This window comes from Strongylocentrotus purpuratus, unplaced genomic scaffold (genome assembly GCF_000002235.5).
Source record: "Strongylocentrotus purpuratus isolate Spur 01 unplaced genomic scaffold, Spur_5.0 spur5_scaffold_6, whole genome shotgun sequence".
Classification (NCBI taxonomy): Eukaryota; Metazoa; Echinodermata; class Echinoidea; order Camarodonta; family Strongylocentrotidae; genus Strongylocentrotus; species Strongylocentrotus purpuratus.
The window spans coordinates 23,892,352-23,915,735 of NW_022145612.1; the positions used below are offsets into that span (position 1 = coordinate 23,892,352).

The window sequence follows — 23,384 nt, forward strand, 5'->3', positions numbered from 1 at the left end:
ATAATGTCATAAATCATGATGCATAACAAATATTATGACAAATGGAGTACATGAAGCTTGACAGAGAAAAGAGGAGAGTCTTAGTGCCAAGAAATTTGCCAAAACACATGAAGTTTTCACATTGAAACATAAACGCTATACTACAGAACCAAATTGTAGCACGTACTGGTTAGGCGATTGTAAGCAATATCATTGTCTGATAATGAGATTTATCATAAGGAGATTAGGAGGTGAATGACACACTCTACCCATCGATATAGCCTTATTTATATCACGCTACTTTCTGATAGTGAGATAGACTTATGATCTTGAATTGCCCTCGAGTCACAATTACAAATTTCACGTAAAAAGCAAGATTATTAAAAATTACATATTGTATTTAATACAGCTATTCATAAACTTTTGCATACGCTCGAGTTAAATTTCACATTAACGTTACAAACAAAAACATTGTAAAATATTGTAAGATAAATTATGACACAAAATACTTGATTTAACATTGCGGGATCACCTAATCTCTATACACTGTGTGAAATAGAAAGAAGAAAAAATGAGCATATTGTGATCTCTATTTAAAATTATCATGTTGATTATTTACACCGAATAGACAAATGCGAATGTCAATCCCTATATAGATGAAACTTGTTAAAAAATGACAATGAGAAGAAGATTGATTCTCCATACCCTGAACCCTCCCATCCTCGGTCGCCTCGCTCTCTCGCAGTAAGTCCACCAACAATATAGTCATACCCCATCCCAAAGACACGACTAACGCTACAACACCATCTTTAATCAAACAAAACTAAAGTATACTTACAATGTTTTTATAGAAAGCCCATAACTTGGAAAAAATCAAATGCTCTATGCGAAAAATAAGTTAAAAAATAATTGGTCACCATTCAACCCACCGTCAAAGTCTTAACATATTACAGCTAAGTTATGCTTTTAGAGTATAAAGAATATATTCCAAAAAGGAACACAGCAAAGAGATGACAATATTGAATAATTAATTAATCAACAAGTATCTTTTTTGTCAAAACAAAAATGCGGTCGAAAAAATGTCGCGCTTAATATTTACAACATTGCTTTATATAAATATAATAAACACACTTCAATGAACTTGCTGAATTTGCTAGCATAAACAACAATAAGAATTGTGTTTTCACACATGTCGTGCATGGTGATGTGTCGAAATATGCTTTACTTTAATATGATATTAAGCAATCGTAAAAAGTTTAGTATAGGATCCTATAACTAAACCAGACGCCTCAGTAAAAGAGGGAATATATATACTAGTAGGTAACCCCAAAATTATTTATTTTAAAGTTAGATATGATATAGGCTCTGAAAAATATATAAAATTATTGAGGACATAACCCCGTATGTAAAGATCTTGACGTGCACTTTTCTTATTAAACTACATGTATAATCGTGTATACAGTAATTTGAATAAAATGAAATGCATTTGGAAGTTTAACACTATATAATTATATACGGCTCTATCTTTATATAGATGGCATATACGCCTTTCTATTTTCATTAGCAGTTTCATACTGCAGTCATAACAAACATGGGTAATTCGAATTTGAAATAAAAACGTGCACTTATCGATCATCAAGACAATGCTATAAAATACATTCATGCTAAATGAATTATAAAAACACATACGCCAGCCTGAATTGACAATTAAAGAAAAAGAATGTTTTACAACTAAAAGAATGGAAGACTTCGTCTTGTTGATTTTGAATCAAGATGAATACACATTAATGTTAACATTAAGAAACATGTACATGTTGTTAAAATCTCGCTTGTTCTTTTACGCTTGAATCTTGATTCTTCTAGATACCATCAACTCCGAGCTGCCCTGAAGAGAAAGAGAGAGTGAGAGATGAAAAAAGGAAAGACATCTTTAAATAAAACAGGTTGGGACGATTCTGCTTAAAATATATTTAGATGTTTAATTATAGACAGTGAAAAATGAGTGTTAAAAGCGGATGGATAATTATGTAGACGATTAATGGAGGATTCAGGCCTGTTTTAGGGGGCTCAAGGATCTGCAAAAACCAGAATAAAACATAACAAAATTCCACAAGGATGAGGGTGTAGGCGGGTAGAGGGGGGTGGGGCTATGTCATCCCTAGACCAGCCGCTTATCATAATACGAAATATGATGCCACATGATACTTTAAGGCGCTTTTAAAACAACACAATTCCTTGTTGAAGTAACATTGATTTTTTCTTCTTCTTATATGTACTTACTAATGGCACAAGTTGGTCCGGTCCATCCATACCGACATACACATGTATCTGGCGCCACACATTGGCCGTTGTCAGAACAGTTATCCAGGCACGAAGCTGGAACATAATATAGATTATGCTGTTACGCCCATCACACTGATCCTATTTGAAGGCCGATTTTTGTTTGTTTTACTCTTAGTGGGTCATGTATCAATTCTGGGCTGATAAACCGTAATCTTCACTTGTACAGTAATATTTTGTAAGCACTTAACACACACATGTATTTTGTTTTCTTTTTTGAAAAATTCCTATTTATGTCCAAATAATTTGCAAAACAGAAGAATGGATTGGAAAATGACGAGAGAGAGAGAGAGAGAGAGAGAGAAGGCATATATCCTTATTTTATTTATCATCATTTAATACTCAATCATCATTTAGTCAAAGTTGAAATTACAGGTTGCCATATAAACTCATGGTGTGTAATACTTGCAGCTCATTGCTCAAAAGTTTGGAATCAATCTAAGATAATGAAATGTTGAATGTTTATCGTATAATTTATTTACATTATATGAGTAAAAAAGAACGAAAGAACTGTATCCATACCTGTTTGGCATCGGTTTCCTGTGAATCCATCTTGACATTGACACACACTGGGCTCAATACACGATCCACCATTAAAACAATGTGGGATGCATATAGCTAAAGAAAGACAGAAGTGGATATTGATGAACGTAAGAATAATCATATTAATTTACTATACGTCATGATCATACGTCATTCATACCTGGGGGGTGTTTCACAAAGATCCTAAGTAGAACTTAACTCTAAGTTGGACTTAAAAATTATGGACAGCCATTGGAGTCTTAAAATGAAATATATTCAAAAGCAGAAATTCAAGTATTTTAGACTTTTTATAAATTCCACATCCAGAACATGAAATCTCCTTGATGATAGAAAATATGAATGATTTGAATAAACAATTAATGCCTTTCAAAATAACTTTTACAAAATATTTTCAAAGATGCTAATGGCTTTCCATAATTTTTAAGTCCAACTTAGAGATAAGTTCAACTTAGGATCTTTGTGAAACACCCCCCTGATCATGATACATTCGAAGCTATCTTAAATCCAATATCTGAACATCCGTAATGAGCGTAAAACTTTTTCTAAACAGGGCGTAATTTTCACTGGTCGCAAAAAAAAGAGAATTTCAATATCTAGATTAAGTTTAATTGACATCATCCAGTTTCAAGTGATATAATATTCTGACCGTGTGTTTGTCTATAATATACACATTATATTATTAAAACAATACAGCAATGCTAGAAAATATTCCTCAAAACCAAAACCTCATATTACATCATGCTGAATGCCTGAAACAGGGCGTGGTCCAAATTTGTCAACTTGCTGTAAAGCAAAATTTAGGCGACCGCTAACAAGCAAGGCCTGCTCAAGATGTATGTGTATGTCAAGTGCTAATCACGATACTACAGGAGCTTGACAGTACGATGTCAATACATCGTGTTTGAGATCGTGGTGGTGTGGTATTACCATGTTTGCAGCTGGTTCCATAGTAGCCTTCTGGACACTCACAGACGCCATCATCAGCACACACAGCACCGTTACCACACGGAGGATGACACGGCTTGACTGAAAAGAAAAACGAAAACCGATAATTCCTACTTTAAACAAAATGCATAACTTCAACAATGAACCCAGCCCTAACTCTAACCTTATTCTAACACCTGCAACTATTACCCTAACCCTATACTTTTTGATGAAATAAAGCCGTAGCAATATTGTCGCCGAAGTAAATGTCGGAGCAACAGAAAAAACTCTTTGAAGAGGAACAATAAATGTACTCAATTTTCCTCTGCATTACCAGAGCCTAAACTTGGTGACCACTTGGGTTTGAAACAGATCTCCTTTTGTGAACCACCCCTCTCATACCGCAGAGGTTGGTTGCATCATTTTTCTTATTCAGATTAGCTATACTTATGTGACAAAAGTTGTGTATTTGACATAGTTTTTTCCCCGCAATCTAGATTATTGTGCAACAAAATAAAAAGCAATAAAATAAAACGCTTGATGGCCTTTCAAAGGGAATTTTCAAACAGTAAAAGACATGGCGTTTTACCTTACTGGTTGAACTTTTCTGATCTTTTGAGATATCTTAATGGCAGTGATCAATAATTTGTCTTACCCTTTTTCCAGCACTGCTTCTGGAATGGAATCCTAAGTGGCGATCCTGGGATGAGACGTTTGGTTTCATCCCATATCTTCAAGACAAACCGACCTGAAGCAATACCAGTTTGTCTTCCCGTGCATCGTAGCTCCACCTGAAAAACTGATCAGAAAAGGGAAAAAGGACAATTATATATCTATTCAGTGATTTGCTATTAATCAGCTTGAATTATTTCTTCCATACTAATTTAATGGCCTATAAGACCCCGCCCCCCCCCCCAAAAAAAAACAAATATAAATAATATAAATATATTGTTTCTTACCATATCGTTGAGCATTTTATATCAATCTGTAGCATTAATTAAAAACGTGTTTCGTTGCTAAACTTGGGTTTATCAATAATTTTATTTCTCCTATCATGTTGTTTTAAAAGTAAATCACTCATGAGGCTTCATTACAGTAATATTAGACTATCTTGAAGCCCCTATTATTATGAGGTGATTCTATAGCCGATATCGGGAAATTAAACATCCCTACCCCCGGGCCCTGCCCCACAAGTTCACTATAACGTCCATAGTGCTCTCACGCGTCATCATTCTAAATTCTTAACCATCATGACATTATGCTTCGATAGTGCCCCTCCATGAATCCCATCTGATATACGATCAAAATACATTACAACCCCACCCTCTATAATATTTTACTTTATTACTACCACGATGATCGCAACTACTTTTAAAAATCAACTTAATGCAATATCAATAGCCCTGTCCGGTTCTAGGACACCTACCCCCTGGACATCCACCCCCGGATAGCCACCCCCAGTCAACTACCCCTAGGACAACTACCCTGGACAACTACCCCCGGACATCTACCCCCAATAAACTACCCCATACGACAACCATCCTATAGGACAACTATCCTAGGGGGTAGTTGTCTGGGGGCTAGTTGTCCGGGGGTAGTTGTCCTGGGGGTAGTCGACCTAGAGGGTGCTTGCCCTAGGGGGCTAGTTGTCCTAGGGGGTAGTTGTCCTAGGGGGTAATTGACTGGAGGTGGTTATCCGGGGGTGGATGTCCAGGGGGTAGGTGTCCGGATACGCCCTGTCAATCACCTTTTGAAGTGTGCAAACATTACAATTCAGTATTATGTGATCCAAACATGATTTCTATGGGATATACAATGTTGTATTGAAATTGCCCGTCGATTTTTCGAAAGCACTTACCACTTTCAGAGGTTGGTATAGTTCCAGAGGGCGGTATTGTGATAGCAAGGTTCTCCATGAGCCTGGTGTTTGCTGTTCTTGCGTGGATGGCATAATGAAACTATAAAGAAGTGGAAGAGAAAATGAAGAAACTGTAATGAGTAATCGTCTAGAAAATAATAAATTTTACGCATTATCATTTAACGTCAATGAACGATTTTAAGATCATAAATGTACACCTGTAATACGCATCGTATATGATATCTGTAATTTTACTTCAACTGAACGTGTTTGAGTGAACATGTACATGGTGCAGGCAAATTAAATCAAATTAATTGGTGTCGGTGTTAACTATGATAACATGTTGGAGAAGTTGACTTGTATTAATAAAGTATACAGTTAAACAATCCATCGTTTCATAACGTGTAATTAGTTGAGTCTCCATAGACTAATGTAATAATATGTTTTATTCTCTAGTGTAGCCTACGTATACTTATAAAACTTGCAAGAGGGACGGTGTCCCTGCTGGCAAACAAAAGACTTTATCATAATTCAAAGTTACTAATGAATACTCCGAAGTAATACCGCAGAACATTTAATGAGCTCTCCCTCCCTCATTTTCTCCCACCCACCCCCCCCCCCCCCATCCCCCCTCTCTCTCTCTCTCTCTCTCTCTCTCTCTCTCTCTCTGTATGTCTCTCTCTCTCTGTCTCTCTCTGTCTCTCTCTGTCTCTCTCAGTTTCTCTCTATCTCTAACTCTCCCACACCAGCATTATTTCAAAACTGGTATGCTATTATCCAATAAACATCTGTCTGTTTGAGTTGACATTTCTAGTTCAATATTTGAATAATTCCAACCCCATATCAACGGGTGGCTCGTTTGCGTGCGCTGTTAAACCATCTGCGAACCATTATAGACTGTTTGTATATTATGTGGTATTTTTATATTTTTTCCTTGACAACTCAAAATGTGAATTTTATAGAAATTGGTCCCACGGTCGAATATTTGTACAATCTAATGTTCAGAAGATTGATCGATTTGTGGAATGTTTAACTATTCTAGTCTGTTAAGTCGTTTCCTCTTGAAGACAGTGTCTAGTTACTTTTATATATATATTTAAAAAAACTAGTTATCCATTTCGAATAGGCCAATACTAAATTCGTCATTACACAACGGATCACAAACTAGTGAAATTCAAAAGAAGACCCAACTTTTATACTGTTTTGAGTACAGCTGTACTTAACTTCTACCCTCATCTTGGATTCTAACTCAATGATACACGTTATTATTTAATTGATTTATTGACTAGTTCATTTATTTATTCATTTATTCAATTATTCATTCATTCCTTCCGTAATTCATTCATTCATTCATTCATCCATTCATTTAGTCTCTCCTCATGGGGTATAATAGAACACCCTAAATAGCAAAATCAGTTATCCACTTTAGTAGAACAGAGAATAAGCCTAGAATCTGTTTGAAACTCGATGGACATATAATTGAGCAGGTCAGTAATTACATCTACTTAGGACAAAATATCACAGATGATGCCAGATGCGAAGCAGAAATAAAAAGAAGAATAGAAATTGCTCAGAATACATTTCTGGCAATAAAAAACTTATTCACTGATAGAAAGGTGAAATTAGTAAGCTGTTATGTATGGTCTGTCCCATTGTATGTAACAGAAACATGGACAATAAGCAAGGCTGTGGAAAATAAATGTGGATTTACAGAAGGATGATGAAAATATCCTGGAAACAAATGAAAACCAACAAAGAGATATTGCACATAGCAGGGCGTAAACAAATTGCACTGGTAGGGTTAGGTAAGGAGAGAAAAGTCAAATACTTTGGTCATGTTAAAAGGCACCAAAGCCTCTTAAAGCTTATCTGCCGTAGTTTCCAGGAGGGATTAGACCGCTCTGCAAGGTCACTGGACAGGTGGTTATCTCATCAACTCAGCTCTCAGTTAACATAAGAAAAAGAGGATCATGGGGCACCAATGGTCACCGATTATGCATTGTTTGTTATATAGAGGGCGCAAGTAGCTACCAGTAGTGCAGTGGGCCTTTAAAGGATGCGTTGGAGGGGATAGTGGAAGGCACTAGACCGAGAGGGAGAACCAGAATCAACTGGGAAGAGAATGTCAAGAATTGGAGTGGACTAAAACGGCATGAGTGCACCAGAATGGCAGAAGATAGAGTGAAATGGAGAGAAAATGCAATCAACCTCCGAACTGGGAGAAGATACTTAGACAGATAGATGGATAAATATCCATATAGGGATCCATGTAGGGGCTCACTATTATTCACCGTTTGCATCGGCCATGTAAAAGCCCCACCCCCCCCCCCCCTCCTTAACCAAAATTTAATCTTGAAAACAAAACCTTTGCATTGTAAAGAATAGTATCATCATAAGTTATGTCTATGGTATCACTGTGCTCTATATACTCTCAGAACAGGTGTAAATGACTTCATCGAAACTTCTCGGCGAGTTTTGAAGAATATCAACAGATGGTCCGTCAAGAGTATGAGTTTAAAACCAGTTGATAAAAGGTAATCAAATATAGTCACGAATATAAACTTGATGAACACAACTGCTTTATGTATTTAGGATCTCATTACTTTCCTCTCCGAAACTAATAATAGCACTGAGAGACAGTGTGGTCTAACTGGGGCTAAGGAGATTGAGCAGCTGTCCAGTCAAAGAGCAAACTATATCACAAACTTAGAATAAGATTATCCTCCACCCACTTCTTCCAATCCCTCTCATAATTATTTTGCCCTGAACCATGTCGATGTGTCCGATCAAACCTTAATAAATCTCTTTCTCTGAAACGTTGAATTTCCTTTATATTTCATGGACAATTTTACAATTTGTTTATTACCTCCACATACTAAATCTTGACATTACAAGTCTGTCATGACTGCTACCTGAACGACATTATCATTCTCATTTGATCAGGGGAAAAAAAACATTTTGAAAGATCTTTCATGACTACAATACCCCCAATATCCACCCCTGTCCCTTAATGCGATACAGATTCGTTTCCAGAGCATTGACCGTGTTAAAAATGCCGGAAGGCAACCATTTATTCACTTTACTTCTAAATCGCTACCAATAAGCAGCAGTAAAGCTGAAATGAAATATGGCAGGTGTATTAATGACACAGAGTCACAGACACCCTTTCTTTGCTTTCTGACAAATCGAAATGATTGGAAAAAGACTAAACGATAACGTGACTGGCCATTCAGAAATAAATTTGTTTGGATTGTTGGAGTTGAAGTGCACTATATTATGTCTGTTTGAAATAATGATTACTAATGTTTATGGCGTCCATAATTATAATCGGGGCCAAACGCTGTAATGCATATGAGAGCATTTAGTAAGCAAGCTTTATTTTTTAAAGACTTATAACAATTTCAATAATTTTTGGAGCCGACCTTCGAAGTCATCATCAAGAAGACGCAACACGGTCTCAAACTGAGGGTACACTAGGCAGCCAACCACAGGGCCATTCCTAATATCGAGGTTTCAAGTTAGAAGTTAGAAAATTATCGCTTGTTATATTTTGTTTTGTTTTGTGGGGTGATGGGTCATAGTTTCAACTTATTAGTCTGTGTTGAATAATCTTTATACAACTTGAGGTCATCATATTTATTTAGTGCCTGTTATTTAGTATACTTCTGTACATTTTATGAATTAAATAGGAATTAAAAATAGAACCCACCATTGTACTATAGGCTCATAGTATACTTAATACAGACAAGATTTTACAACGTCATGTACTATATTTCAGATGTCGTTCAGTGGCTTGTAATTCACCTAATAACAATGATTCATTATAACATTTCCGTCTTTTCTGATTTCTATGAAATTTAATCCTGTCTCTGTTCACGCATCAAATGATAATAAACGGCACGTATTTTCACTTTTCCTGTTAAGTGTGAATAATATTATTAAAACTGCACCTGAATAGGATTATAAAGAAGCCACAATATTTTGATTTTATCATTCAAGATGAAAAATGCAACCAGAATATCAACATATCGGGACCCTCTTTCCTCATTATAACCAACTCACAATGCACAGTTCTGTTACCGCAATTTGATGACTATAAACACAATTTGTTTCATTTCATAACTCGGCGGCAAAAGGCTCCATCCGATAATACTCCAATGATAAATTATTGTATTAATTCTTATCCCGCCAGAGGGTATGGTAGCGTTGAATAAAAAAAATCGTCACAATAGCAAAATAAACATCACCGATACAACTCAGGGTGCCAACTTTGACGGAGTTCTTGCGGGTTAAAGGTGTTGAATACAATCGACAGTTCGATGGAAACGCTATAATATTATCGTGGAGTTGAGTTTTGAAAATAAAGGTGTATTTGATGCCTTACTTTCCACATTAAGGTACGTTTTTCAGAAATCTTCCATCACCCCCCCCCCCCCGCCGCCTCTTCATTTTTGTTCGTTGTGACGTTGTCGTTGAAAAGGAGTATATTCAGATTTTATACCCGCACTTTTTAAATTACACAGGTTTCAAGTATTATGAATATAGACATGTAACTTTTCTTTCATTTTGTATTCAGTTATAAACTGAACCTATGATATATTCATTCAGGTTACAAAATATAATAAGCAAAAAAGCACAAATCCTAACAAAACTGCAGTTCCAAGGCTAAGCCAAAGTCGAACTCCTAAAATGATACAAAGATCGAGGGGGAGTAGAGAGGGAATATTAGAGCGATTGTTCAATAAGTGATGTTAGCCCAAAGGAGGAGGTAAGTGGGCGTAAAGAGTCCATCATTAATGACTGAACAATTTGATGTGCAAATCAAACATTATATTTGCCAAGTGTCTCGGTAGATCTCTCGCTTCACAATGGCATGAGATACACCTGGTGTCTGGGCGGTATAAGTGATATTTGAAGTGAGGTGTGAGTCAATTTATACTGATGGAATCAGCGGGGAGTGTTCAGGGTTTTAACCCGATGATTTGGTGCTCGAATCGTATCAAACCAATTACTACCATTATCAAAAAGTATATTGCCCTCCCCGTGCTCTATAACCAATTGTTGTTTTGGGTTTGGGGATATATGCGCTCGTAATGACGGTGATTATCGGCAAGACACCCTTTGAGGGGTGACCTTATATCGTGTTACCCCTAATCATTTTGGAGTTAAAATAGATAGTCATTTAGGCCTATAACAAGGGAACTAAAATCGAATTTGTACCTCGTAAAATTTTCTAATAAAGACACTAGACAGAGTATTTTACCTCTAAAATTTGGAAGTTCCAATGGTTATTCTTGTACTTATTAAAGTAATGGAAGTCATATATATTTCAGACAGCAATTCCTTTAAATCAGGAGATGACCAGACTATCTGTGACAGTAATGTCTGCTATGCTTTAATTGATTACCTTTAAAACTTACAAATATTAGAGGAAATTTAATTACCTCCAACGCTTGAATGTTCCAATGTTTTTTCTTATAATAATACTAAAGTAATGGAAGTCATTGTATTTCAGCTACCATGTACTTTATATCAAGAGGTGACCCGACTATATTTGACAGAAATGTCTGATATGCTTTCGTTTCATTACACTATTGTGTGATGACCTTTGATTTGTACCACGATTAGCCTTTCACGATTGACAATATGAAATTGCCTCTCAAGCATCGGTCATAAAAGAGGGGGACTATAGAAGAACAATGTTGCCCCCCCCCCCAACACACCCACACCCACACACACATCCAAATTGTTTGAAGTAATGATAATTGTGGGTAAAACAGAAATGAATCCAAGTTTCTTTGAAGAAAAAGCTAGAGGGTTGATCGATCGAAAGAAGCTGAACTCACTCAAATTGACTGAACTTAATACCACAATACTATTCATAATTGTTTAAAATGTTGGATTGTGGTAAAGAGAGTGTATGAGGGAAACAAGAGGTGCATTGCAGGGAAGAAAAGGAAAAATCGAAGAACCGCGTGTCTGATCAAGAAGTTAGTAACTTCTTGGTCTGATGATGACATTCAAGTGTCATGCAGTGTAAACATGAAACGGGTCATAGTCACATTCATAAGCAGGTTGTGGAAGAGAGAAGTAGGGAAAAGAACAGGTGCATCGCACATTATCAAAGAAATCATGGAGAGCGAAAAGAAAAAAGTTCTTGGTGACATTAAAATGAGATGCGGTGAAAACGTGACACGGGTCACATACATTCACGTCGCCGACAAAAGATAGAGGAAGATAAGGAAAGACTGGGGAAGAAGAAGAAAGATGAAGGGATATAAAGGAATACAAAAAGAAGATGCATGAATATGGATACAATCGAAGGAAAGGACCTCACCCCAGGTGCAGCCCTCCATGTGATATTGACAGTATTGATATCAGGCGGGATGACGGTGAGCTTGTTACGAAGTTTCTGGATGATTGGTTGGGCTTCACCTCCTCGTACGATATCCAACGTGGCGCCGCGACCTGAGGATCAAAACAAAATACCGGGGAAATAAACAGATTAAAGGAACTATGAAAAAACGTACACACACGTGGATTAATGAAAGTAGTCCAAAGGAACTATAACAATGAACAGATTGAAGAAATTATAGTTGAGCAAGGTCATCGAGCTGTCTTTGAAATGAAGGGAGGGACCACTAGCCTATCCACTGTAAGCATAATTATGCTACGACTCCTTCACGAATAGAAGGAACTGCTCCTGCCCCACCCTACTCCCTGCACACCCACCCCTCCCCTCCATCGAAGCTACTTTCTGAGAGAGGTCTAATGGTTAAGTCTACGCTTGAATAGCATGGATTAGAAAATGAAGTGAAGCGAATTAATTAATATTCTTATTCTATACTAACATATCGTAATCTTGAATCTCTAGCTGTATGTTTGAATCTTAATGGTAACAAATGAGATAAAATACGTTTTTGTTTACCACTCCAAGTCTCATCCACCCTCTATGCTCTCCTATGACGTTTATGCCAGGACAATTACAAAAAAATGTGGTTTCAGGGGAGGGGGGGGGGGCTGATTATAGACAGAATTGGGATGCTATCATTATACCTAATACCTTGGTATTTTTTTTTATTTATTTATTTTTTTTTTTTTTTGGGGGGGGGGGGGGGGGGGGGTTTAGTTCAAACCGTTAAATCCCTCTTACGTCCCATCACCTGTGCCTGCATGCCTATTAAAGAGTAAACAATGATTCACTTGATTGGCAGACCAAATCAGTAAACAAAATTTAGAAAGTAGGCGAATCGAAGGAATTCCTGAGAGAAATTCCGATATCAATGCTTTGATTTCTAATTGGTTAATGGTGCAACAGAGCAAGCAAAACACTGTATAGTAGAGTCAGGTGAATTTACCCTCGAATTTTTTTAATAATATGTATAGTTTATATTTCAAAAATCATGAACCTACATGTATACTAGATAAACTTCGCTATTCGAAGATTCTCTTTTGATACGAAATTGAGGGTTGGCTAAAAGCAATACTAAAATGATTAATGATTAACTAAACTCTGCAGATCGTTTTCATGACATTTTATGAAAGAAAAGTTGAAAGTTGGAGAATGTCTTTGTAGTAAATGATCACATATGCATTTCCACACCTGCAACATTTTGAACAAGTCTGTAAAGCACGTGATGGAAAAACAAAGGTAATATCATGTTAGTTTTTGTCCTTCTTTCTAAGTTAACAGATTATAAGTTTTTTTTTAATCAAAGTGCACCGTAAAAGGGATATTTATGAACTTTTCCTCTTTTCGATATGTTCGATTTCAGTTTGCCGTTTTTACATCGCTTTATCATCTGAAACTCATCTATATAACAACATTTTTTTTTTTAAATCTGTTTTTACTGACTGTCACCTTTAAACAAACACCATGCCTATATACTATCGTATCTCCTTCACATCTCTTATAATATCATCAAAATTGACAATAGATACAAAATCACAATCGGAATCACAAGTTGACACAATATATATGCAGTGATCCTATCCAATGATTTAGAAGAAGAAAATATTCTAGATCGTGAGATAATTCGATTATGACCATGTGATGCGGTTCATGTGGTGTTTAATATCCCGTGGCTTCGCTCCAGCTATGTAGTATCAATGGAAAGAACAATAGCGAAGGAAAATGATTGTCAGTGTCAAACAGTAGAAATTAATCTGGCATAAATTTGGTTTCTTATACCCAAGTCACACCGCTAGACCAACTTCAATCCGACCGATTTCCGGCTGTATACGAGCTTTTACTGTTGTCGGTCCTGTGTCGGTCTCATTGAAATTAATGGGGTGTTGTAATACAGTCACTCACACTGCCAAATCGACCGCAAACCGACCGAATCTTGGACATTATTTTGTGGTAATGCATTTTGTGCAGTCTGTTTGTCGGTCTGCATGGTCTTGCGGTGTGACTGGAGGGGGGGGGGGGGGTAACAAGAGGCTTAGCTTAGAACGCTATCCTGCCGTGAATGACTCAAGGTGATGTCCCCATTGCTGCCTAAAAACTGTTCGTTGCTCTTCACTTACTTGATGTGTACAACCCCTTCACCGTATCGCCATCATGCAATATGACCAGGTACTTCAATGAGGTAAAGTTCCACAGACTTACAAAATGGGTCAGTGGAAATTGTCCTGGACGCCTGGCATTTCGAAATGTTAATCCTTTCTAAATCAAGTTCATTCATTCTTGGACAGTTATTTATTGTTGAATTATGACAGCATAATCCCTTTTATCTGCTCAAATTTCTGACCTATTTTTAACTAACAAACGCGTTTGCTGTTTGTCACACATCTTAGGTTTAATTTTGATCACGTTCAGACTAAGTTCAGAAAGGAATTCATGTTGAATTACCAATTTTTAAGTCGATATGTTTGTATTCGGTCCTATATTTCCCGTCCTATCATAACAATACTTAGTATGCCTGATACGAAAATAAGAGTCTATTATGATACTAAACCAATTTGGTATAACAGTTACCAACTTGCATTATGAATTCGCGTATCCTATTCCAGATTCTGAAAAAGTATCCCTTCCAAAGTAATTACACTAAGCATTACAGGCACTGACCGTAATGAATTTCGTTTATAACTTAGTATAATGATATCAAGCCGGTATTTGAACTTCTTGTTCGAAAACCAAAAGGTGAGAAAAACTTCACTATTGTCCCTCTCAACTCCTTGCTCCGACCTCGCATATAGCATGAAATGTGTTTGTTCCCACTTGTGATATCACGACATTTTGGTTTAGCACAGCTCAATAATTCATTAAAATTATCAATACAAAAAGATGAGATAATTTTTCCAAAATCACTTGTAATCATAATGTTGCCGCTGTATGTAAAATAATGGGGCTTGGCCATTTCAAGTGAGAACAGTTTTGATTGGATAAAATGTTAGCAAATACATGTATATAATAATTAGCCAACAAAATGGATATAATTATAACAGTAGCCTCAGTAGTAAAACAAATAACAGAGATACGATATAAGGAGATCAAAATCAAACATAGTGGTAGTAGTAGAACTGATATTGGAAGTAGTAGTAGTAGTAGTAGTAGTAGTAGTAGTAGTAGTAGTAGTAGTAGTATTAGTAGTAGTAGTAGTAGTATAGTAGTAGGAGTAGTAGTAGAAGTAGTTGTTGTTGTTGTTATTGCAACAGAGCAGCAGTAGTAATAGCTGTCGTGGTTTCTAGGCGTTGAACAAAGCCTTTAGCATAGTAACATGAAGGAAATACATTTATGCTTCGTATTAAATAATTCGATTGTAATTAATATCATTTGATTGAGCACCTTTTTGAGCAGGGCTTTAGAACGCTTTTTTCTTTACTGTAAAGAATAAATGATTTAGATATTTCCATTGAACGAAATCTGTTTCCTATGGTTGAATAAAAATTTATCATGAACGAAAAGATTTTAACCTGAATGGTAACTGTTCACGACAGGGTATTGTATCACTGAGAAGAAAACTAGATCATTATGGTCATGGTACAATTCCTTATTTTTCTGAAATAACAAAACATTGAAGTATCACCCTCTCTGTATGCGGTCGTTTGTATGCATTGAAGGTAACACATTACTCTTATTCGTGTGATCTGAGAGATTATCTTGGATTCCCTGGGATTTTATTCTATTGTTATGTAGTGAATAAATAAAATGATTTATGACAGGAGATGATTTTTGAAATGTTTCCGGAATTTAAGCTCTTAAGGATCAATATTCTACTTCTTCTTTTTTAATTGACATCTGAAAGAAGGGTAGGTTAACGTTTTGTGAACAGCCCGTAGATAGAAAAATGAAAAAATAATGATTCGTCGAAAAAAAAAAATTCCAGAAAGAAATGGACAAATATCGGAATGCTTTATATAGCGGATATATATACCTTATCAATATAATTAGGTAATGAATCATTTTCAATTCTTTTTCGTCTTCTTCGTCAATATCACTCCTGCATGACATTGTCAATTATAACTTGGATGTTATTGGTGATGCTTCTTGGCTTATTCTTACCGAGAACTCAAACATAATTGTACATTATATCTAAATTTATGAATAGCTTTTATGTTCTTGATCTGAAAGACGACAAACAGAAAGAAATTAAACCATACTTACACAAGAGCTCTCTAGCTTGAACTGGATCTATCCATACATCTACATCACTACTCAGTGGACCTGGATCCGCAGCCAAAACAATTGTTAACAAACACAGAAATGCAAAAGCTGACTCCATCCTCAATCTAATTTGATTATCCTAGTCTTTGATTGCCAAAAAATGTCAGTAATCAGTTCTAAAAGTTAATCCACACGGTGCCAATAAAATATGACGGTTCTTCAAATCGCCAAATTAGAGCATCATTAGTCAACTGTCCTTATTACAACAATGAAATAGGGACACACAATCCCCAATGCAAGACTTCAGCGTAGATCTTGGATTCACAGCTCATAAAGTTTGCGGGTGGGTATGAGTCTGACTCTTCTATGAACTAGTACTTTTTTTTTTTTCCCTCCCCCGCTATTCGTTTCGCCAGATGTCTAAACTCCTGCATGGAACGCACGCAACCGTGCATGCGTAAAGCGAAACGACACGCATACACGGAATTTCACACACAATTTCAAACTATCCACTTTAGATATACCTGTTGCTAAGAAATCAAGTTCTATAAAAAAAAAAAATTTTTAAAGGGGAAAAAAGAAAAAGAAGATATAACAGAGAAAAGAAATCTTTGAAAAGATACAACAAAGACATATGACATGTCACCTGTCAGTCGAGTTAACTCGAGTACCTGGCATTTTAAAAGGAGATTACGATTTTTCTTGATGTTCAAGAGTTAGTGTATGATGAGGATGAATCAACATAACGATAAGACAGTGGCATATCCGGGATTCTAGGCCATGGGAGGAAGGGGGGGGGGGAGGGGTGGGCGGGGCATAAGTCTGAGTTTTCTCGGACAAGGAAAAAATAAAAGCGATGATCACATTATTTCTTTTTCGGGGTGACCCCCCCCCCCCCCCCTCAAAAATCCTACAATCAAACATAGAAGCAAAAATGACCGTCATTTGGGGTGTAAATTAATCCTCTTGGGTACATAATTAATAGGCTGTCGAATACGTTTGTTCTGCTTGTTGGTCTGTTGTTCTTTTGTTGTTTTTTGCCTTTTTGGGGGGAAGGGGGAGTCACCCCGAAAAAGAAATAATGTGATCGTTTTTTTTTCCTTTTCAACGTTTACTATACGGTATCAGGCGCGTATACAGGGGGGGGGGGGGGTTGGGGGTAAACCCCCCCCCTTGGATTTTTTTTTTTTTTTTTTTGTAAGTGTCCTCTTACCCCCCCCCCCCCCCCCCCCCCCCGCTTATTCAGCGGCTGGCTGAGTTGTTGCGAAATTTTCGGCCCAATTTAAAAATGTATAGTTTAACCAGTGCACTTGCACCCCCGCCCCCCCCCCCCCCTCCACCACCTATCCGACACTTTTAGGGAAGTGCATTAATGATTTACAATGCATAACATAATCAGGTGACACCAACCGTTTGACTCATCAAATCGTCTTGTAGGCTTAGAGGAAGGACAAAGATAAGCTGGGGATCTGTTCTATTTCTTACCAATGCATCCAATTCCAATAAAAGCTGTTGAATCCCGTCCGTCTTCTTCGCTTTTATTTGTCAGCGCAATAATTTGATACATTAATGACTTCCTCCTTTTAAAGTGCTTTGCACCCATTTCGGATATGTCCATGATTTGGAGACACAACATGACTGTTATATTTGGCATGATTCCTTCTAGATGAAACAAGACAGAAGGGGATTATAATTAATCAAAAGGATTAATGATATAGAACTAGGTTTAGGCTTATGGAAACAATGACCAACGCACGTACAGTAAGGCTCTTGAAATATGATCTGCGGGAGTGTGGCATTATTTCCAACTTCATAAACAAAATTCAAAATACATCATGTTTCACATATATACATAAAACTGGTTCTTTATTATATACGTAATGTCCTGCTATAGAGTTTTAACTTCTGACTTACAATTCTGTTGACTTCTAAAACAGCAATTTCGTTTTTTTTTTTTTTTTTTTTTTTTTTTTTGTTTTTAAATCCCCTTTTGTGACATGTACCAACAAAAGCGATTATGCTTTCAAAAAGAGACATCATAAGCTGTTGCTAAAATTATAAGCATGTATCCAGGATGTGATTTTATTTTACACCCTAGACTGTGATGAATATATTTTTATACATGAGGGACGAAGGGGGAAGGAAGGAAGATGGGAGTTGCGATAAACATGAAATGTGAATGAAAAGCAGAGGTGGAAAGACCGAAAGAAGAAGAGAGAAGACCGTGTGTGCACAACGAGGCCTATTACGTGAAGGGGAGAATGGGGAAGGGGTAGTAAAACGTGGATGGAGACGGAAACTGAATATGAAATTTTTGTTATTTATACGTCTTTTAATGATTACAAACTATATAGAAAATAGATTATAAGAGATAGATAGAAAACGTGGAGATAATAACAAATAATATTGAGAAAATTATTGTAGTTAAGATTTCAAATGGTTTAACTTTAATAATTTTATGATATCTTGATTGTTGTTGGTGGCATTTTACCAGTTGAAAAATCAGAATAAAAGCTTTGTTTTTGACTTGAGGTATATTGTCTGCTGATGTGTCGTTTCTTTTAGTGTTGATATACCATCTCTTTAAATCCTGTATAGTCTAACAAACATAGAGAGGGAGATGGAGAGAGAAAGAGAGAGAAAGAGAGAGAAAGAGAGAGAAAGTAGATAAAGAGAGGGTGAGAGATTTAATAAAAAGGGTTAAAGAGGGGTAGACAGGAGATTGGGAAAAATTCATAGAACGATAGAAGAAGAGATTTGGGAGAATGAGGAAGAGAAAAGATGAGAGAGAAGGAGAAAGAGGGAGAGAGAGAGAGAGAGAGAGAGAGAAAGGGGGAGGGCAGATACATACCAAACCAAGGGAAAGAGTGTTATAGGGGTATATACTGTTTATAGAGAGAAGGTAGGGTAAAGGTTTGGATAATGACAGCGAAGGGAGAGAGAAACTGAGCCGACTAAATCTCCAAGTTCTCGGTGGCCAGGATAATATGTCTTGACCTTCAGTTGGATCTATGCAAACATGAGGAAGGTGATGAGAGATGAAGAGACGATGCGATAACATCAGGGTGTTAAATGAGGACCCAAGGGGGAGCAAGAAACTCTTCATATTTGGTCTCGATCTGTCATGCTTTCATTAGCAAGGTAGCACAAACGGAGAGAAAAGTTCGGTTTAATGCATCAAGGTAAAAGAAAAAACGAATATTGTTCCAGACAGAAGTTTAATTGGGACATCCCTTCTGTGACTAATGTTGCTTCTAGACATGGAAAATGGCGATGACCGTAGAATATTAAGGTCTCATATACAAAGGGATTTTAAGTGGTGACAACTGATACAATATTCAGCTCCTTACCTTATCTTTTGAGCGTCGCACAGACGTCTCAGTAACTGTCTGGCCGTCTCAGTTATTCTTTTGTCTGAAGCTGTACTTGATGTGCTTTCCTTACACCTAATATATCTTCTTAAACATGTTAGCTGTATTTCCATATTTAGTGTATAAGATCAACGAAAATGTAGTTTTGATTAATAGTTTTTCATAACTATTCCCGATTGTTGCGTAAATATTTGAATTTAATAATCATCTAAATTTCCATTTCAGAGGGCAAAAAAGATTAGTGTGACAATGGTAGTGTTAATTTATTGCATCTCAACGAAATGAGTCAGTTATTTATCTTTGACTACTCAAAATCACGAAATTATATTTAGGTTAACAAGGATGACATGCACTCATATTCTAATGTACATCTTGTACATGTTGTGGTTTAGTGGATAAGTCTATGGACTGTGATTCACATGGTAGTGGGATCGAATCCCAGCCGCAGCACTTGCAATTCCGGCAGGACATTAATTTACATTTGCTGTGCTCAACCCATGCGTAGGAAGTGGGCACCTGGTAGGAATAACAATTCCTTGAATTCTCTGAGCGCTATACGGTTACCGTAGCTAATTCAGAAGCGCAGAATCGGAACATTAGTACTATTATTATTATTGAAAGCACATCTTTGACGGTGGTGTTTCACGATGTGCTTAATTGGGGGAATTTAGAACCACCCTTCCTGACAGAAATTCAACACAGAAAGCGAAGCATGTGGCAGAGGTTACAGACGTTACATCATCATCCTGCATGTGTCGGAAATAAGAGGGTCAATGAACCTGTGTTCATGAACACGGTGAATATTAGCAAGTTCAGTGATTCATTTTTCATGCCGTTTGATATTGAATCTTTCATATCATTTGTAATGCTCAAACTGCTACCAATGAGAGGATGCGCTATTCTTTGTTATCTTAATCTATTTTCTCCATCTCAATCAATCATTGCCTCTACTTCCTCCTTTTAGGGCTAAGATTTGCAAGGGGCACATTTTGTTTTTATCGTGCACTTAGGATATATGCACGGTCGGGCTTTAAAAGGGTACACAAACTAGTTTGGACCCCACATACCCACGTACACCCACACACCATCACCATAAATCCACCAGTCAGGTTTAGTAGTTAGGAATGCTCCGGTGCCATTGGGTAATGCACTCTTGTCAGATGGATGTAATGCAAGGGGGCCTCACTTTCATTTTCCTTCTCCCTTTTCGGGGGGGGGGGGGCGGGCACTATGCACCCGTTGTAATGTGCCCACATGAATCATCATCATCATAATCATCATTATTATCATCATTGTCATCATCATTGTCATCATCATCATCATCGTCATTATCATCATCTTCATCATCGCCACCACCACCACCACCACCACCACCACCACCATCATCATCACCACCACCACCACCATCATCTTCATCATCGTTGCCATCTTCGGTACCATGCACAACCATCGCCCTGACTGTTAATCATCAGTTTCATAATCGTCGTTATCATCATGAGACTTATGGCCTCCTTCCGACCCATCCTTTAATCGATTTACCTTCCTGAGAGTCGATTCCATTGGATAAATCAACGTCAGGATCCACTGACATCTTCTATCTCCTCTCTGAAGGGAGGGGATCAGTCAAACATAGCGCACCCCTTATCCTCATGTTGATTCAGTTCTTCGAAGCCCGCTCATGCTCAATTCTGTTTTCGAATTTCATCGTAGATTATTTTAGCATCCTCCTCGGATCATCTTGTGTCTTTGAATTTGAAGCTTGAATCTCCTACACAGCAGAGCAAAGAAATAATTTCACTGTGTATCACGTGAAGGCTGTCTCCCGTACGTTATATATCTGGATTTGTTATTTATTAAGTTCCGTGTTTGTTATTTCAACTCATGATGACCTTGACATTAAACCAGCAAATGTTGGGGAATTCAAGCTATTAAAAATGGCATCCGTCTATGATCACCAACAATGCTTTACATTATACTCACAATCAACGAAACATAGTTACCAAGCCTACTTCAGATAATTAGAACAATTATTATGAATGCAGTATTCACAAAGGATAAAAATTAAACAAATATTACTCAATATTTCTGAAATCAGTTTTAATTAACAACATTAAGAAATAAAATGCATTAGAATAAGCAGTTATCATGCAATCGGAAATTTCACTGGTAAATATTAACAAATCAAATTTACCAAAAAAATGGTCATAAGTCATACAGACAGTTACAGTAGTGGTAAAATACATTAATAACAGCTTTAGTGACATGACAGAAGTTTATTTTACAATGAGGATGCCGACAGAGCGAGAGAGCAGAAGAGGACCAAAGGTAAATAGGCAGAGGAGCTAAGTGGGTAGAGGAATGAAGAAAATATATAGAGAGAGAAATTCAATATCAGATAGTATATGATAATAGATAGGGGGAAAGTATACAATAACAGGAAAAAGGGAATACAATGTATCAATAGTATTGTCAGATTTGTTAATGCCTGTCCAGCCTAGTACGTTTCGTAGAACATCATCATCATAGGCCTACACAAGCATTACATTGCTTTTCAGTTCATAATTATTAAACAAAATATCATAATGTTATCACTGTGACATCGCCATAAATCCCATCTTTGAATTAATGTAGATCATACATTTCAGTTGGTTAATTAAATTGTGACGGTTTTTTTTGGGACATCGAATGAAAAGTGGTGTTTGTCGAGCAACGGATGAAACTGGATGGAACTGGAGGTGATGAACTAGGGAGCAATGGCGTTTCCAAGAAATGATAAACAGGAGGGCGGAATCCTCCCCAGACAAGGGATGGAATTTACCCGACTGCCGAAGTCAACTCTACTTGACGAAGACTCAGGGTATTTTTTTACCCCTGTTACAGTTTCCAAACTGGCGGGGGAAAGAGGGGGAGAGGATGGGGGCGGTAGTGGAAGTGGCGCTACTTCAGGGTGCGAATCCACCCTACATTAGTTAGTTTAGGAAGAAGGTGTGAGAGAGGGAGGCTGAGGGAGAATGAAATGTAACCGGAGCAAGGTTGATACCTCCATCGCAATCTAGGATAAATAGAGGGCGGTATACCGTTACTTCAGCAGCCGGACATCAATGGTCGAGCTCCAGCACCAGTCTAACGAGTTTATTTTAGTTTAAAGGATGTAATAGATATTGTACTGTATTGTATTGCATTGCATTTATTCTATCACAGTAAACCCTACTTTCAGCTAGAATTTTTTTTCGGCAAGGCCGTGAACAGCAGTTTAAACAAAGCGTCATACTAAACAAAAAAATATAAATTGAAATCACTTTGTACTTCGTTCAAATGTTTCTTCTAACAAAAGAACATTAATTACTTCTTATCATTTTGAAAGTAAACAAAACAATGTTTCTTATATAGTGTGAGTGAGATTATCTAGCAATTTATATTTTATTTATCTTCGCTTACAATGGAAAGTAGACTTCCACGCACGCACACAAGCTGCCCATTCCACAGCGGCTGTTTGTTTTGTTTTTTGTTTGATTTTGTTGTCGTTGTTGTTTTGGAAAATTATTTAATTCTTCTTTTCTCAACAAACAAAATGGAATACATTAATTGCACAATTAAGATATAATATAGTGCAAAATTATATTACATAAGGCTCAATAGAATTATACTTTTAAGTTCATTTGTATCGAAGCAGAAAAATAAAAGCAACAGAATGGCGAAAGTTTTAAATGAATACGATCAAGAAGATTATGAATATTTCAAATATGAGATCACTGTGAGA

The 23,384-nt window shown here is 36.9% G+C and overlaps 1 protein-coding gene across 1 annotated transcript; it reads right to left on the bottom strand.

Annotated features, from left to right (window-relative positions):
• Positions 1–1,547: 1,547 nt before the first annotated feature.
• LOC100892419 (wnt inhibitory factor 1) lies at positions 1,548–16,440 on the bottom strand. The gene is made up of 8 exons (XM_011671867.2): positions 16,254–16,440; positions 11,982–12,112; positions 5,645–5,744; positions 4,442–4,585; positions 3,790–3,888; positions 2,842–2,937; positions 2,260–2,355; positions 1,548–1,864 (listed from the first exon to the last, which is right to left on the bottom strand). Exons 1-8 carry the CDS (start codon positions 16,369–16,371, stop codon positions 1,839–1,841), a joined length of 810 nt encoding a protein of 269 aa, XP_011670169.2. The 5' UTR covers positions 16,372–16,440; the 3' UTR covers positions 1,548–1,838.
• Between the last annotated feature and the right edge of the window lie 6,944 nt (positions 16,441–23,384).

What these genes read in the sequence shown, in the direction of transcription:
- LOC100892419 (XM_011671867.2), bottom strand. Translation starts at nt 16,371, where the DNA reads ATGGAGTCAGCTTTTGCATTTCTGTGTTTGTTAACAATTGTTTTGGCT. An exon ending in CATGGAGGGCTGCACCTGGG is followed by an intron (nt 5,745 to 11,981) that starts GTGAGGTCCTTT and finishes ACTTCTTTATAG; the next exon opens with TTTCATTATGCCATCCACGC. An exon ending in TATACCAACCTCTGAAAGTG is followed by an intron (nt 4,586 to 5,644) that starts GTAAGTGCTTTC and finishes TTTTCTGATCAG; the next exon opens with TTTTTCAGGTGGAGCTACGA.